General features: G+C 36.8%; 1 protein-coding gene across 1 annotated transcript in view; it reads left to right on the top strand.

The window, feature by feature from the left end:
- Positions 1-18,593, top strand: part of sp3 (phosphatidylinositide phosphatase spermathreecae) — a 41,889-nt gene extending 23,296 nt beyond the window's left edge. Inside the window, exons 14-18 of the mRNA XM_089238221.1 lie at positions 627-698; positions 3,786-3,859; positions 3,995-4,150; positions 4,325-4,746; positions 11,011-18,593. Of these exons, the coding sequence (XP_089094347.1) occupies positions 627-698; positions 3,786-3,859; positions 3,995-4,150; positions 4,325-4,746; positions 11,011-11,949 (1,663 nt within the window). The 3' untranslated portion in view covers positions 11,950-18,593. The remainder of the gene's footprint in view (positions 1-626; positions 699-3,785; positions 3,860-3,994; positions 4,151-4,324; positions 4,747-11,010) is intronic.
- The last annotated feature ends 232 nt before the right edge of the window (positions 18,594-18,825 follow it).

Below are 18,825 nucleotides of genomic sequence, written 5' to 3'. Positions count from 1 at the left end.
TAATCCTTAATTTTACATGAAAAGACCCAAAAGAACTTTCAAAACAGAAATGGAGGTTCTGTGTACCTGGAAATGGATTCTGGGATTAACATAAATTAAGTTCCAGTGGTAGTAATTCTGATTATCATTATTGTGCAAAAATTCATCTCGCAACACTGTGGTGTCATGTGAACACATGCATCCGTATCAACAAAAATGTTCGTTAGCCCAATCTGTATTCATTAACCCACTCAGAAGAACTGTGAAAAAAATATTTGTTAGCCACAAAAATTTGTACCCTGAGGTATTGCTGTACTTCAAGCATGATTAATGCAAAAGGAAATGTCTGGCATTCTGGTATTAGCCATTACTCATAATATCTGTAAGAGAATGGAATGGACAGTTTCAAAGAATAAGGCATTTGCCATTATTATAATACACCGATCAATCACTGAATCATGATCTCTCTTATGCTATGTTAAAGAAAGTTGTCCGTGCATACAAATAAAAGTTTGAAGCTTCAAGGGAAAATAAGTCTGTTGTAATTTGGTTAAAAACAGTTCAAACTTGATTATTTTGTGCAATTAAATTTGTATGTATCCAATATCATTATTTGAATTGAAAATATTTATTACTGTTATTAATAGGACTGGTGATCCAGAGAAACAAGATATGGATACCATTTTGGTTCTCACAAAAAATTCATATTTCGTTGCTGAGTGAGTGAATCATTTCAATTTCTTTTCTTTTTAATTTATACATTTGTGATTAATTCGTTAATTATAAGTTTCACATATCCTGTTTTAAAGGATGTTTCATCATTTTTGTGTGAAAGTTTTGGATACTTAATACACCAATTCAAGTTATACAAATGCGGAGGCCACAGCTAACAACTCGCCTAACAAAAGGTGGCTGAAATGAAAATTTAGAGTAAAATAATAAAAACGAATAATTGAATATATGCCTGTGACTAGATATGAATGTCATTCATACCAGTATGCAGCAAGATCAAATTTAAGAATTGTAACAAGTGAAGTAAATAACAGGGAAAGAAGCTAAATACACTGCCTATGACATGTGTATGGTTATCACTCCAGAAGGGATAGATTCTTGATTTTTTTTTTTACCATGAATATCATCTTTGGTTTTAAGTTTGTCTATCTTGATAAAGTTTGCGTTTAAAACTCTCAAGGACTTGGATGTATAGTGAAATGCCTGTGTAAAAAGAAGAGACCAAAGAAGTGCATCTTTATAAAGGAATTATCATTATAGATATAATGCACTAACCCTATGAAAAGTGCATCAGGACCAGAGAGTTAGACCATATCATTAGGCAATTATAATTTTCAAGGGTGCCAGTTGCATGGAATTTTCACTATCTTTCAGAAACTCGTATAATGAAAACATGGTTGAGGAATTGAGTCTGTCCTTGTAGCCCATGCCCTGTATAAACAAGTGCCTTAGTAGCTCTCTCTATATCATCCTCTGATATATCTTCTCAACCGAATCTCTGTGGATATTGCCCTCCCCCCCAAAACCAATGGCATAATCTAGACCTGGAAAAACTAACCAAATTAAGGTGTAAATATAAACCACCAATGATTTTGTGAAGTGGGTTTTATGAATTTTCCCAATTTTCAGATGTGATTGATATTTATTTTATTATGAGTGAATAATAGGATATATAAGTTAGTTGGTGCTTTTAGCTTGTTTATCTTACAATCATCATAACTGTCTAGAGTTCAAGGAAAATAGACATTTTCTTGATATTATGGGGGGGGGGGGAATTTCAGAAAAGTCATCTGTCACAATCGAACCGTTTTGCAATTCGGATAAGTGAGTTACCATATACTAGGGCTGAACAAATCTATTGCCCCTCGTACAAAATTTTGACTGCATGTATTATTTTTAGCACACGCCCGATGCAAGCATGTAAAATAACAATAAAAAATTTTTTTCTCATCAACTATAATGCGAGTAATTGAATTTTCTGGATGTTAATGTCGAAACTGGCTGTTAATTCTGGATGCTAATTGAGAAAATTCAATTTCTCAGTATATTTGTATATATATATAAAATGTCCGAAAGGGATAAAAATTCTGCAATTGGTTATAAAATTGTAGAAAATATTTATGCACAATACTCTCTCTTCTGCATAAAAATACCAGAAAAAATATCACAAAAATGCAGGGTTCTCTGCTGCTACCTATCAAATAAAAACTAAACCATTTATTATAATTTTTTTAAGTAAAGTTCGTTGTTGGTTTCAAACTGGTATGCAGCATGAAAACAAACAAAATTTGTCATAATACTGTATATTATCTCTTTTTATGCTGTATACTGGTATAAATTGTAAGCACTGAAATACCGGTTAACATAGTAACCAGGGCCGTCTCAAGAGCATCATGGGCCCCAGGGCCAAGTAATTTTTCTGAGGCCCTACCTGGCCAATTGTCGAAAATTTTGACCGGTTCTTGTTTTTGTGAGGCCCCTCTTTTCTTGAGGCCCCCGGGCCGTTAAGACGGCACTGATAGTAACCAGAATTTTGTTGCAAAATATTAACACAGATATGCTGCATAACAATGAAAATATATATAGCTTCTCATACCACATGTTCATTTTCATCCTGTACATTGGTTCAAAACCAATCACCATTTAATTTTAAGAATTATTATAGATAGTTTTGATGTATTATTCAATAGGTGACAGCATGGGTCTTAGCTTAAAGAAGTTTCTTGTACTTATAATAGCAAAGCTTAAAAATATGAAATATCATAAGTCAGAAGGTTAGAAAATTTTTCTCCTAATATTTTTTTTTCACCTGTTCACCAATTATTTCTCCCATTTATGCTTGTTCGCGAACATTTTCACTTAATTTCAGCCGTTTACAATGAGAAAAAAGCTGAAGAACAATGAACTAAAGGCACAGGCTTTTAGTGCTAATATGTAATTCTATCAATTTCCTTGCAATTTGACATTATAATGCCTTCTGAATTTTTTTCTTCAAGATGCCCCGGTTCTTGTCAGTGATTTGTATTATGTCCCGGTTTTTATCATGATTTGTCGCAGTTTCTCACAAATGATCAGGCAGCCCTACCGTAGGCCTGCGCAAGTCTGTTCCTATACCACAAATCAGCTGGTTCTGTAAGTGAGGTGACCTCTTTGTTACATGGGTGACTTCTTTTTCGATGTCAACAGTGTGGAAAACACACTGTTGACAGTTTGAGTAATTTTAGATTTTTAATTGGTGACCATATTTTCCTTTTGAATTTTCACATTTCTTTCAAAATTTTCATCGGTAAAAAAATTATACCACTTCACATATATTTTATGAAAATAAATCAATTCATTTTAAAAATTTTTAAAAGTAAGTAAATTCACAGTGATAATATTTTTCGGCATGTAAAATATGAATCTGAGCATCCATTATTCAGTACTCATGTACGTTTTCGGTGATTTGTCTAGTCCTGCCATATACACCACTGGAGACATGACCCCTGCCTTCTGTTGGGGTGAGATGATGGAGTAAAGGCATTAGTAGCTTTTCCCCTAACTTCAGCAAATTCCCTTCTAAGGAAGGCAGTGTCGTGTCTGCAATGGTGTATATGATAATGCAGTTGCCCGGATTGAAAGAGGACCTGGTTTCGATTCCTGGCGAAGACCAGATGACTTTTCTTTCTGAGCTCACCTCAGCATAATATCCAGAAAATGTCTATTTTCCTTGATGTATTAGGCTGAGAAAAAGCCGTCTATCTTTCATTTGAAATATTTGAACACATTCATCAAATGTGGTTTAAACTTTTCAGGTATGATGACCAAACGGACAGAATCATAAAATACCAAAGAGTTTTACTGGAAGATCTTGAAAGAATCGAACTCGGTAATTTTTTTTTCTTTCCTTTCCTTTTTTGAAATAGCTCTTTTTTTTTTTTACTCTTTAATTTTTTTATCACCCTTACAGAAAAAATAATTGATAAATTTTCTTTAGCTTACGAGTTTTTCTTTATTGTTGCAGGACTCGAGCCAAGTGTTTTCAAGGCAAAACACCACTGCCTAAGATTGCATTATACGGTGAATGCGCAGTCTGGATATTTTCACATGTTCCGTTCTACGAACACTCGTTTCTTCAACAACATGGCTGTCCCAATTTCAAGCGAAGAAGAAGCAGCTGGTAATTTTATTTTACTTTTGCAACGTGTATCTAATTTGCTGCATTTGTGTGAATTTTTTTCCCCAGCATCTATTTACTTCAATTTTTAGTTTTGGGTAACGAATTCTAAAATTTATTTTTTGATTAACAATAATAAATAGTTATAATATATATATATATATTTTCATGTTCTAGAGTCCTTGAAAGCAATATGCGAGGCATTCAAGGTAGCCTTGAGTGTCAAATCTTTGAATGTACCTTTCTTTGAGGGTAAGCTGGAACGCCGGAAGAGCAAGATGCCACTATCTCAGGCTGGTGTCAGAGCCGGGATATTCAAGCACAATCGGTATGGGCACAATTGCATGGCAAATTCGGGTTCTGGAAGCTTCCACCTTGAATTGCCCTCATTCTCGTCTATGCCGAGAAACATATCTGAAGGCCAGCTGAATTCTTTGAGGAATGTTGGTTCAAGAGCACTCAAGAACATGACCTCGAATATTGCAAGGCTTAACCCGATGAGGTCGGTCAAGACTCTTGGTAAGAAGACTGGAAATGGGTCTTTATCTTCTTGTGTACCTCCTACTTTGGCTTCTGTGCAAGAAAAAAGTGGATCTTTTGTGAGTTTTCGTGTTCTATTCTGTATGATAAATTCAGACTGACCTATTCATCTACTTACCATTAGAGCGGGGAGGGGGGGAATAGAAACATGCCAGGATTTTCAGAGTACCAATCTCTTGGTTTGAGGACTAATGTTTTTAAAATCAAATTTGAATGAAGTGAATACTTATGGATTGCATAGTAGACCTAACAAACTCTAATGCCTGAAACAAATGTTTTTTTAGTTAATTACAGTAAAACCTCATTAAGTCTTCACTTCGGTTAAGTCGTCATTTTTCTTCAGGCCCTTCCAGTTTTTATAGACAACAATGTTATTAAACCCTCATTTACTCGCCCCTAATTTCGGTTAACTTGTCACTATGAAAAAGTTTGAGGGAGAAACATTATTTTTACGGTATCCACTAAAAAAAGAGCTTGTTAGTATTGCCATATGGTTGAAAGTTACCAAAAAAAGCCTATGTACCAAAACAGGACAGTTTAAGTAACAAAAGTTACGCTGGGGAAATTCATTTGCAGACTAAGGGTTTGAAATGTTAAGGGCTGTTTGAGCTAGACCTGATTTCTGTATGGACTCCCACTAATTTAGGGCTCAAATTTAAACAATGTTTTTTATACAAAAAAAATTACACACTTTTAAGACAAATAAAATTTTAATTGGTTGACCCATCAAAAGCCGTCATCAGGACCTCATGGTCAGAAATCACACAAGTGAGTCACTGAAGGGGTGATATTTATGTTTGGTCGTCCGGAGAGTTTGCCTTTGTATTTGCTGGGGTCAAGCGGTCTTTGGACCACTCAAATTGGGGTGCCATCTGTTGCAAAGTGTTGAAAATTCTGTCACGACCGAGGTTAATATATCCTGTCCAAGCTGACCAAATAGGTGGCGTGTTCTTCCATCATTAACGAAGAAATCCTGGCAAGTTCTGATGAAGTATCACTCGAGAAAATTCAGTTCGGAATTATGTGTTGCTTTTTTAAAAACAGACGCTTTCTCAAAATGAAAATTAAGTGAAAGTTGCCAACAGTGTTGGGCAATAGCCGAACTATTTGTCTGTCCCTTCTCAACATGCTTTCGGTGTTCGAGAACTTGCATGTTAAGATTTCTCCTAGTTTGGTCGATATACCCTTTTTCACAATTTTTACATGGGATGAAGTCAGTGCTGTCTTAAGAGCATCATGGGCCCCCGGGCCAAGTGGCTTTTCCTAGGCCCTACCAAGTAAATTTTAGAAAATTGCAACCAAATCTCATTTTTATGAGGCCCCTTCTCTCTTGACACCCCCAGACTGTGCCCGGGTGGGCCCATGCGTTAAGACAGCACTAGATGAAGTGAATACCAGATTCTTTGGAGGGTGAGATAGGATCTTTGAATTGAGTTTATTTGTTGGCTTGAATATTGTATGGAAGTTAAATTTCTTTAAGATGGATGAGATCTTGAAACTTGAAGAATCGAATGGAAGAACGACAGTATTAGAAAACCTTCTTGAGTCAGCTGGGAGCAAGTTTGTGGTGCGTGTCAGGGTCATTTTTTTGAGGATCTTGTTGATGAGAAAAGGTGAAAACCCACGATCGAATGCGATGTCATGAAGGAAATCGAGTTCATTCTGGAGGGAGGCTGAATCACTGCAATGTTTTAGTGCGCGATAAACAAAAGAAGAAACTGCCAAAAGTTTCTGATTGGGAGGACGAAAGGATTTTCTGCTTGGGGGGGGGGGGGTGGCATGGAGATAGGAATAGCTTACCATACACAGATGTTTGAAATTCAGTGTCTGTCTTTTTAATGAGCATGTCGAGAAAAAGCAGCATATTATTTTTTTTCGTCAGCTTGGCAGGCCTTATTAACCTCAGTCGAGACAGAATTTTCAACACTTTGCAACAGATGGCACCCCAATTCGCATCCAAAGACCACTTGATCTCAGCAACTACAAAGGCAAACTCTCCAGACAACTAAACATAAACATCGCCCCTTTAACGACTCACTTGTGTGATTTCTGACCACGAGGCCCTGATGATGGCCCTCCATTGTAGAGCCAAAACATGTCAACCAATTGAAATTTTATTCGTCTTAAAAGCATGTGTTTTTTTTTTTTTTTTTTTTTGTATAAATTAAAAGCAGGCAAAGTTCTAATTTTTGTGATAAAATATCTTTGAAAAACCAGACATTCTTTTTAAAGTTGAGGTGTTTTAATGTTTACTTTTCCCTGCCCAGCCCCCCTCGAGTCAAAAGTGGGCCCTGTGTTCGAGATTACCTTGTAGTTGTATCATGAACTACTGATGAAGAACTAAAACACTAAAATATATTAAATTTCATGTATATGTAAAATTAATATGTAATACAGGGTTTAAGCTATGGCTACATTTTTTGCAAAATGCTAAAAAATCTTAGAATGCGAAGGAAGTAGTAGCCACTTTTGCAAAAAATGCATACAGAAGGCGCGAAACGGGTAGACATCCATCTATCAATCATTAGCATTTTAAGAGTTGCCAACTGCTACAGATTGTCCGTAGTTTCCACAGACAGCTGCAATAAATTACGAAACTAAAGGAGACACTCTCAATACTAAAAAAATCGGGTCTTTGAATTTCTTGCGGTGTTTTATTTATTTTTTTTCAAATTGCATCGATCTTTACCATAACGATGAATTTTTATGCACACATGAGAGAGTTCAAGAGAAGACAAACTCGGAACCCATCTGTTCTGTCTGTGCGCGGAAGGCAATCTGTAAAGCTACACCCCACAAAAACCTGTTTTCCGTCAAAACTGCCTCACGCTGTGGGCTAAAAACAGGTTTTGAGTGCTTGAATACAGTGGAGTGAACAGATTTTTCGCGGCGGGTCCAGATCCGGCTTCATTTGTATAGCGCATGGTCGAGCTCGCAGAACTTGTGTCGGAAAGAATGTTTCATCGTAGGTACAGTAAGAGCTCTGATACGAAGAAAGCAGGCATGGGAAGGGGGATCTAGGGTTAACAGAACCAAGTAGAATCATGCTTAGAACAAAACAAGAAGATATATGGAGTCTAGGGTTGCAAGACGTTCATATACGGCCCACAAGGGCGTATGCACGTCGGGAGTACATTGAATATCCATGAATTATTTATTGACTCTGCGACTTCAGATAGTTGCTTCAGGAGGGGGGATGGGTCATGTGGTCTGAGCCTTCTAGGTTCCAGTGCCAATAAGGTGCTATTTTTAACGAACTTTCAATTAAAATTTTAAAAAAATTTAGTTTATTTTTTATTGCACTATGATTATGATTTCCTACAGGGGTACCCCCTCCCCCTTCACATGGCAAAGCTGAACATTCATCACTACCAACAAGCTTTAAGCCAATGTTGGCATGTCTGCATTTTGCTAAAGCTTTTTTTCCCATTTTCGCTTTTTTGCTAAAGGAATTTTTTATCTAGCTTAAACCCTGATGTAATAGTTCTGTTGCGAAGAAAAGCTAACTATTCTAACAGTTGCTCTGATTAGTCTAAAATAAAAATCACTAGTATAAATCAAAGAGTACCAGTACATTTTACCATAATAAGTTAAGTAATAAGAGATCAGAAAAGGTAAAAAATTTCTATTATTTTTTTCTTTTGCTATCTATAAATTTTAGTAATATTGTAATTTTTCATTCATATTTTAATAAATGGTGTATTAGTTTAAATTTATAAGATTTTCACAATATTGCACACTGAGACTGACGGCATTTCTAAGCCGTCATAATTTTTCGATAACATGAGGTGGCGACTTACAGAGGTTTTACTGTAGTTTTGTTACATCTGAACAGCAGTCATTTTCCATTAGAGCATGACTCTTCAGTGCAAAACCATCTTTTTTTACCTGAATCATTCATGTTTTAAATTCTACTTCTCTTATTACTGAATAATTTTATTAAATAAAATGGCACACAAACTACAGTATTTAACACGTAGAAATCAAGTGAACATCATGTTCAATCCTTGAAAAGATATTCCAGGTCGCAGTTCATTGAACTATCATGATATTTTTTAATGTGAATATGGCTTGAAAGTATTGTGTCGACCATCATGGAAATGCGAAGGTGGTCAAAGAAGTTAAGACAAAGTCATGATATAAGAGAGAAGGTCACTGATTTTTTTACAAATTGATTTTCAAAATTTCCTAGCAAGTTCCTGCTCTTGATTTTATTCCCAAAAACCTTGAAATCGAGTAGTTTCCTGTAATTGTACATTGGTGATCGGTTTAATTTGCCAATGTCCCTAAAAAAAGAAACGAATGTTAAACAGGCAATATTGATAAATAATGTGTCAAGTTGCCAGTGTCCCCAAATAAAAAGTGCTGAATGGTGTCACCAAGTAACAATTGTAAAATCATGAATGTGTGCAAATAAGGAGTGTTAAATCGCAGAGCATCGCATGAATTTCCCCAACTCTTTCTTCCATTTTGTAACAATCTCTTTATGAGTGGCAGAATTGCAAAGAACTAACAATAATCCAGCAGGAATCACACTCTCAAATTTCAGAGAGGGAAATTAATCGTGAATATTCATTCATAATCAGTTTTCTCACTTGTAATTCGGAACATAAATGCCACCTGCATAACACATAATGCTACCTTCAGTCAAAAAGATTTTGTCAAGTAGTAAGCGGGTTTTGAAATCACAAAACTTGCAAGGTAGAGTGCACACTGAACCAATACGGCAAGCAATACATTCCGCAACATGAACAAAATAAACATGGGATTTATGTTAAAAAAACATGGAACCGGTATTGATTTCACATTTTTAACTAATTTGTGTTGATTTTTCTTGCGTTGTGCATCGTATCGCTTGTTGCACAGTCTGGTGTGTACCCTGCCTTAATCTTTGAAACATCAGTGCCACGGGGACCGCAAAAACACATTCACTACCTAAACTGGGTCCTTGCGAAAGGGGGTTTTATGAACCGACCTCTCAGATATGGAAGAAAACTAGTCCAGTCCAGAATCGGATGTTAACAATAGATCTCGGTTTAAAGATGGCCATTGTGTGCGGGCATAAAATGATGGAGGAAGTAATTTGTGGACTGGCAAAAAAAAAATTAATTAATTAATTAGCATTTCATTTTAGCATTAATTCAGCTAAAAAAATTTGTAGATATATTTGTGGATAGGCAAAAAATAAATAGTAATGAGATAGTCATGCCTATATGCATCTTTTTACTTGCCCGATCCGAAACATGGAGTGTATTTTTAAGGAAGAAAGATAAAGGCACAGGCTCTATTGACTCTCGATCATTAGTATTCTCTGAGGCTTGATTGAAAGCCTCTGAATCAAATGGGGGGGGCTGATGCAAATTATTAAAAAATTTTATCCATTCTGATTTTTTTTTTCTTTTGACCTCATTTTTCATTTTATTTTGCTATTTTAAATTTAAGCTATCAATCGCTAAAAGACATTTTTTACAGAAGTTGAAAACGGATATCCCTTGATGTTTTTGGTCCTCGGACCAGGGCCATAACTAGGCTGGGGCAACCGGGGCACTGCCCCTGAGCCTAATGGGTCACCCCCACAAAAGTTTACATTTATTTTGCCTAATAATAAGGCCTTTCAAGCGGGTCTGCCCCGGGACCCAGAGAAGGCACACTATGGCCCTGCCCCAGACCCTGAAACTCATTAGAACAGTCCATGTTGAACAGAACTATTAGATCTGTAACTCTTATATAAAATTAAAAAAAATCAAGTCAAACCCCCATTTACAGTCAAACCGAGATTTAATGGCACAATTTTTTTCCACATCATTCTGGCATTGTATCAAATCATAGTTGAACTAATTGTATAATCCCTATATATTGAAGATTTCAGGTTTTGACTACATTACTGCCCTATAGTCTCGAGAAATCTGTCTCAGAAATTAGAATAAATTGAAAAATTAGAATTATTTTTTACCATTGGAAATTATTTCGCGAACGTTCGTTATCTTTATTTAACTTCAGATATTTGGCAGAACTTGCATGGGAAAACTTTTGCATGTCACTCGTAGTTCCATGGCATGCCACATGGTGGCATCCCCCAGTCTAAAATTATTGGGTATCCATGATTGCGAACACAACTATAAATGCATTTATAACTTTAATAGTAATTAGACTTTTTGCCCCCCCCCCCCTTCTTTGTTCAGAATAACGCATGTTTCAAAACTCACAACTCAACCATTTGTTATATCTTTTGTGAATAATTAGTAATGAATAGTATTTAATTGATCGTAATAACTTGTTTGCAGATATTGATTGATATTTTTTTCTTCTTTTCTCATTTATAGCACCCCCATTTCAGCATGGATAGTTCTTCAGAATCTGAAGAAGAATCTGTACCGTATTACAAAAAGCAGAATACCTGTACCTATCCCATGCACATCAGTGATCGCACCCTCAGCTCCGATTATAGCGAGTTCAGTGACATCGACGAGCAGGACATGAATCTTTCTTCCGAGTACCTCGACCAGCCAGTCATCAACGGAAACCCACCAAAACAAGATGCGGTGCTAGAAAGCTGTGGTATCTTGGCCACGAGCCCCAGCCTGAGATTGAGTCTAGAGAATTTCGTATTCATAGATACTCGCGAACAAAGCTCCAGGTGCCGGAATTTGACAGACGTAGACGATTTCGTCCTAGATGCCATGAAGAGAGCGTCAATGAAGCAACTGCACAAGAAGAACACCTGCACTACCCGAGAGAAAGTGAAGTGCCCTAGCGACCTCCCTCTGCCTTGCAAATCCCAGATGCCTCAGATACACATTAGCACAGAGAGCAACCTAGCAGCTTACACCAAGCCTGAGGATGCTGTCATGTCATCAACGAAGACAGCCGTTTGCCGCAAGCTGTCTAAGTCATCCGAGGATCTAGATTTCAGACCGTGCGTGGCGGCAACAACCAATGAGGTGTCGCACTTGTTAGTCCAGGAAGAGGTCACCCTAGACTCTGAGGGAATGAATGCAAAAATGAAGACCTCCCACAGCGAAAGTGCTATCCAGGACTTTTCGCTGTCGTCCTTGAACCTCACCAACCCTTTGTCATCCCCCATCATGATCAAGAAGGACTTGGTCCTCTCTCCGCTCTCCAGAATTGCCAAGGGTGTTCAGAACTTTGGCATGAATCTTAGAGCAGGGTCACGCAGCAATCAAACCTCTCCCGATAACGAGGAATACGAGAGGCTTAAGATGAGGCGCAAGAAGTGTGTCACACGAATCATACAGTTGTGATTCTCATTGGTTGCATGACAGGTTACGCTGGGGCTCAACTTCTCTTTGACTAGTCAGTAATATAACGTATACATAATGTACTTAATTCCATAAATTGTATATAATGCAAATCTTACTGCTCTCTATGTCCGATTCTATACATTATGCAGTTCCTTTATTTCAATGCAAGTATTCTATACGTCGTTTTTCATTTCATGTTTTTTTTCCTTTTAGTCATACATATTTCAAAGAATAGTATTTCTATTCCAGTATTTCTTTTTTTTGTGTGTGTGTGTCTGAACGTTACAATATATGCACTAATATGTATAGAAAATTCTGTAACTTTTCATAATATTTGTCGAATGTGAGCGAGTTGCATCATTCTCCACTGGGTAAGCATATCAACCTAAAGGACTGTATCATCTGGATCAAACATATACTGGGGTATTTCTGTGGACACAAAACATTCAACATTCGCATTGTGGGTGAAAATTTTGGATTTTGAACAGCAATAAACTGTTGAAGTTCGTGCACATAGAATATTCTTCATTGGGACTTTTCAAATGATCAAGTCAGTGTTTGTGAGAGCTATGAGTCTAAAGACGGTTCAGTAAGGGCTTATAGAGTATAGACAATATCAAGAGCATGAGCTCATCCCCCTTTTTTCCATTCATGTCAGGTTTTTGGAAACCATAGGCCAAGGGTGCTCAATCTTTAGGAGAGTGCGAGCCACTTGATTGATTTGAAAACGTGCAAATGTGCCGCGGGACACTTAAGTAATCTGAACGTGTGTCGTGGGGAGCTAATGTGATCTAGAAATGCACTGCAGGCCACTCAAGTAATCTAGAAGTGTGCCATGGGACACTTGAGTTATATCTCTCCCCCCTCCCCCCCATGTCAAAAGCACTAATGTGCAATGTCCTTGGGGAAAAAAGAATTTGATTATCTATCGGATAAATTTATGCCATAAATTCCCTTCCCCCAGTTGAGTCAGCAAGATGACTTACAAGCTGGATATGGCCATATGTCCTGTTTTGGAGCGAACCTTATACTGATTAATGGTTATTTCACTTCAGATAGTAGGGGGTGGGGGAAATCCAGTTTTACTTCCATTTATAAAAAAATCTCTACAACTGAAGAGCTTATTTTCAAAAGGGAAAATTTTTCCCTTTTTTTTTTTTTTATACGTTTCTGAATCTTTGGGATGAGCTCTGTTGGATTATGCAATAGGGTTTATTCAAACAGTATAATTTTGGTGGAAATCGCAGTGGTAATTTCGTAGAAAAAGGAACATATTCACTTTGTTCATTCACTTCGGTATTTTTCATTCAAAAGGGAACATAACAAAGAAGTTCTCCTATTGGTGTTAAGGGAATTTTTTTCAAAACGACACATTTTTCAGAAGTGCTTTCGAAGCCTTATTCAAGTAGAAGCTCTCGATGATAGACACCCATGGCATCAAATTTTGTCTGTTAATGGATAGTAAAATATATTGAAATCCCCTGTCCATAATTTAAAAAGGTGTCCGTTTGCTGACAGGAGTGTCTGTTATGGTAGTTTCCACTGTAGAATGATTACATTTCTTATGTTACTCATGAGAGAGTAGTAGGGGTACCCTTCTTGGCTAGGTGAAACCTTCTCAAATCAATAGGTGGTGTAGGAATTTCTAATTTTCCATACTTAACCAGCTCCAAGTTTGATCGAAAGGTAACATTTCCACTATTTTTCTTCAAAAACAGAACATTTCCAAAATTTAAATGCCGATAACTCCCTTGAATGTTGATCGGTAAACATAATGTTGTACCCACTCCTGTATGCTACCTGTTGGACCACTACTTCACCAAACACCAACTCTGGCGATATCACAATTTACTGCCATTAATGAAATGGGTTGGAAACAGGGTTTAAGCTACAGCCGCATTTTTTGCGAAATGCAAAAGAAAATCGTAGAATGTGAAAGAAGTAGTAACCACACTTTTGCAAAAATGCATGCAGGAGGTACAAAATGAGTAGACATCCAACTATCAATCATTACATAGCATTTTGCTAAAGCTTTCCCCCCATTTTCACTTTTTTGCGAAAGGAATTTTTTGTCCATCTTAAACCCTGGTTGGAAATAAAGGCGCTGTATAGATGGTCGCCTCAAGCTTGTTAGGGAAAATATCTTATGTATATCCTTCCTAGGATTTGAACCTAGGACCATGGCAGCAACCTTCACAGTGGTAGACGAGCATCTTACCACCATGCCACTCAGGCGCTACTTTTGTAAACCAATTTGTTCTGGAGAAAAAAAACTTTTCTTTTTAACTACAACTGCGCGTATACAATAGCATGTGGATCATGCAATACAAACATATGCGATTGGTTGTTCAGTAATTTGTACAGTGTTATGAATGATTCCTGAGCTGTTTAAACTGACCCTCCTGGAATAGATTTTGTCAAAGAACACAAAGGAAGTTTGTGTACTCACGAGCGGATTAGAACTGCTGCAGAGGGTTGTACTGTACAAGATCGGTGCACTAATGTATACACACCCCCTTAAGATTAACGAAAGTTCCTTTTTGAAAAAAAGCTCCACTGCAAGTTTTTACAAATATATCTGCTCGTTTTTTTTATCTCTGTAAAGTTTTTGTATTAGTTCATACTCGTGCAAAAAATATTTCCTAATTTTCTTTCTCCAGGTTTGTCAGTTATGGGTTGGTACTGCTATGGTGGTTGAGTTGTCATAGTGACAGACCTTCATCCCGAGTTCAAATCCCATTGTCGCTGCAGTGGTGGTAGGCTGAAGTTGGTTTTTCTGTGGTTCCCAACTTTGAAATGCGAATGCAAGCCGATCTCCTTATTAAAATGTCTCGCTGCAGAGAGCAGCAGTCCTACAACAGTAAAAACTTTAAACATTACACTTCACTCATAGCTCGAAAAATATGTGGCAGATGGCAGGACTATACCAAGCACTACACATAAACCAGCTTCCCATTAGGTTCACAACATGGACACATACATTCCAACATGTACCAGTTTGTTAGAAATTCCGCAGAGGAATATGGACGAGGTACATGTGTGGTTTAGTAATTATGGGTTGGTCACGGTTCTCTCGGCAGAAAATGATGCAACTTATGTACAGCTGATTATTTCAAAATGTTACAGAACTTTCCAAACATATTAGTATATATGTATTATTTGTTTGAGCTTAGCCATTTTTTTTCCATCATATTTATCTGGCATCTTTATTGTTATCATCATCTTTGCATAGTCTTGCCACTGCCATCTAAAAACCAACAATCTCTTCATTATTAATGTTTTCATCATTCACATGGGAACTAGAGCTCAATGTGAAACGGCAGCTCAGGCATGAAGAAAAAAAATCAATGTATGGAATGATATTCAGAGATAAAGCAATATTTTTTTTCAATGTAAAATTGATGTGTTCGCGCTAATCAGTGATAGCAAGTACGATGTCAAGTTTTTTTTCCAAACGGGAAAAAATCCATGTTGTTTCCATTTTCATTCACGAAAAATTCCTTAATCGTCTGCGAACAGTTTTTGTAAGGAATTCTTATCTACATCAAAAATATCCCTTAATTTTCATTCTATGAAGTTGCTACCATTTCAAAAATGGTCAAAATCTTGGCAACAATATCCAGACCAGCCACAATCCTGATAGGTCGAAATCCTGACAAGTCATAATCCCAACATGCTGAAATCCTGACGTTACAAAACTGTATTTAACGTATAACAGGGTGTGTTGAGGGGTGCAGAATTTATGCATTACTCAACACGTAAGCTGCACTTACTGTTTTCGGCCAGATTCTACATTTCTTCCAGCGAGGGGGTGTTGAGGTGCAGACCAAGATAGCCAATTGCAATTTAAAAATTAGTTTGATCTTAATGTATTATCTTGGTCTTCGATGCCCCCTCCTTGCTAGAAATGTAGATTCGGGTGAGAAGCAGAAAGCGTAGCTTATACGTTGGAAAATCAAATCTATTTGTAATACATTTCGCACCGCAAACACCCTGTTGTCTGTTAAATTCATAATTTTATTGAAATGGTTTTGTAATGTCAGGATTTTACCATGCCAGAATTTTTTGCCATGTCTGGACTTAGACCGTGTCGCGATTTTTTTTTGCCATGTCGGGATTTTTACCATGTCTGGATTAGGTTTGTTTAGATTTCATGTGTCAGGATTATGACACATGATATCCAGACCCTTCAGAATGAACCTAAGCAATTTGGTAACTATTGTCATAATCATTCTGCAGCATTATTTATTGTCTGTTAGGTTCTAGTGTACATGATTTGTGTTTTGTTTTTATGTCGTACATCTTTTTTGTTAAATTTGCGCAATTGTATACAATTTTTATTTATGAGCTATGATCGAACAACGTGGTTGATCGTTACATTCCGTTAATGGTCAAATTTTTTTTTTCAGTCCATTCTACAATGTTTTTGTGTTAAAGCTTTATATGCATATCAGTGGCATTATATGACTCTGAAACCACCTATGATCTGTACTGTGCAGAAATATTATCTATCGGTTAAAGATGTCTCATGAGGATCAGTGTTACTACTTTGTACAGTGAAACCTTTATGATAATCTACGGACTAAGGAAAAATATTGGTATGTAGAGAGTATATATATATATAGAGAGAGACAACGTTATTGGTTTAACCAGTCCGTGTCAAGTTGTTGGTTGTATCGCTTATCTTATTGGTCCTGTGCGCACTCTGTGCAATAGATAATCTCTACTGACAGAGCTGCAACTGGAGAATTTTCTCATGACTCTCGTATTCTAGAGTCATGTAATTGTATTCCTATCAAATTTGTCAAATGTATACAGTTTTTTTGATTGAATTACACTTTAATCCATTGGGATTCTCAGTAACCCCCTGTTTCCCAATCATTGGTGATTTTTCTGCATTAACAAAGCAAAGGTTGGCTACTTTTTACAATTTGTTTGACTATAATTGACAGAGTTTACTCGCCTTTGGCAGTTTGTTTGGCTACAATGACCAACTTACCTTTTGCATTTCTTTCTTTACTATAATTCGCTGTTATTTGTCTTCAGCAATTTTTTTTGGCTAAATTTGGCAATTTTTCAGCTGTAATTGCCAACCTGTCTTATACAAATGCAAAAGCCACAACAGGCGAATTTCCCAACGATGGGGCTGAAAAGGTTATGACTTGTATTGATTATATTATTGTTATACTTGTCTTTTTTGGCAAATTCTTTTTGGTCACCCTCCCCCCCCCCCCCACATATGCTAATTGATACTTTTCTACCAGAACACTTTTAGCGGACTGCATTTGGTTCATTGGCCAGAAGTTGTGCATCCCTGCCCTAGAATATGGTCAAAAGTAATAGAACTCTAGCCATGGCAGCTCAATGCAGTGAAATTATAATGTTCGATGAACTAAGGCCGTGAAAGCAGAAGAGCGAAGTCTCACTTTCATGATCTCTCATATCTCTGAAGCAGGATCTTTGGTGATCTATCTGCTAGGCCAGAATTTTTCATACGGACAAATTCTATAGTGAATTCATGAAGCAATGAACAAAACAAATAATCATCTGCGGCATAACTGAGTCAGAGCCCTGTCAGCCCCCCCTCCCCCTCTAGGTATGGGACATGCCTTAGCAAGATCATACTTTGATTATACATCACCAAAGTTCACGATTTATCGCTAGTTACTACGTTTGAGAAAGATGTTCTCGATCATATCACAGAAAGTACGCATCATTTTGTCCTTTACAGGTGGCAACTATTATTTTCTTTTAAGGTCTTAATCATTGTTCGGTAAGTCATAGTTGGGTTCAGAGCAAAAATAGAACGGTTCTCAAAATTGATAAGAAGGAAAAATGTAAGAAAACTTGGCGTAATCTCAAAACTCTGATGCCATTCGCTCCATACCGAAATGTCATCGCTGTTCTTTTATTTTGTTCAGAATCTGGCATTATCACTGAACTTTGTTTCATAGAGTCTTCGGTACGACAAAAGCTATTATATGTCCACACGCATCCAAGATTTTTTATGTACAGTCATTGAAATTTGTTTATCGTTATATGTGCATGGCTCTGTATCATTATATCCAGTCGAATAATTTTTAGCATGCAAAAGCAGTATTATATTATCGAGAGTTTTAGAAGGAGAAAAAAACCCCTGCACAATCATGGTGGTTGAGCCCTGGGTTTAGCATCGACGGGAATGTTTTAGTCAGAGAAACGTTATTTATACTATTATATATATATATATAGATATGCCTGTGCATAATTTGGATAAGTATAGTGCAATATTATATGAAGAAATTATATACAGATATTTATTGCAAGATAAAGAAAACGCTTATATATACAGTACCTATATATTTGTTATGAGAGAGATGTTCGTGGCGTCGCTTTCTCGTCTTTTCTGTGTAATTTCAATGCAATTTTAAGGTGGATGATCGATCTTTGTATTTATTTATGACTGTGATTTTTTTTTCTTCTTTCCATTGAGTAGAATTTTTTTTAAATATTTGTTGCCGATTTTTTTATTTTGCCTATGATTGTGTGTAAATACTTCGAGTGAGATTATTATTAGACGTTTGTTTCTTTGTCGTGTCCACATACTTTGAAATTTATTTGTAGATTTCGATCGCAGCGTTCAGAAATAAAATACATTATTTATATGCATCTAATTCACTTTGTGCCGTCTCTGTCATTTGAAGTCCTTCATTTACTAGAACTCTCGGCAATGCATGCAAAAAGCGTATTTGCAGAGAAGGGATTCTAATTTGAGTAAGGTGGCAAAATTTATACATAGTCCACTGGCAGTAAAACAAAGAATGTGACTGACCTAGAGTGCAAGGCCTGTATGGGAAAATTTGTCGCCAACAATTTACTGATGGGAAGACTCACTGC

The sequence above is a fragment of the Pholcus phalangioides genome, unplaced genomic scaffold, assembly GCF_987345545.1.
Source record: "Pholcus phalangioides strain wild (caught in Gottingen) unplaced genomic scaffold, Ppha-v1.0 ptg000010l_1, whole genome shotgun sequence".
Taxonomy (NCBI): Eukaryota; Metazoa; Arthropoda; class Arachnida; order Araneae; family Pholcidae; genus Pholcus; species Pholcus phalangioides.
The sequence above is the reverse complement of the archived record's forward strand: the minus strand, read 5'-3'. Positions and strand labels throughout refer to the sequence as shown.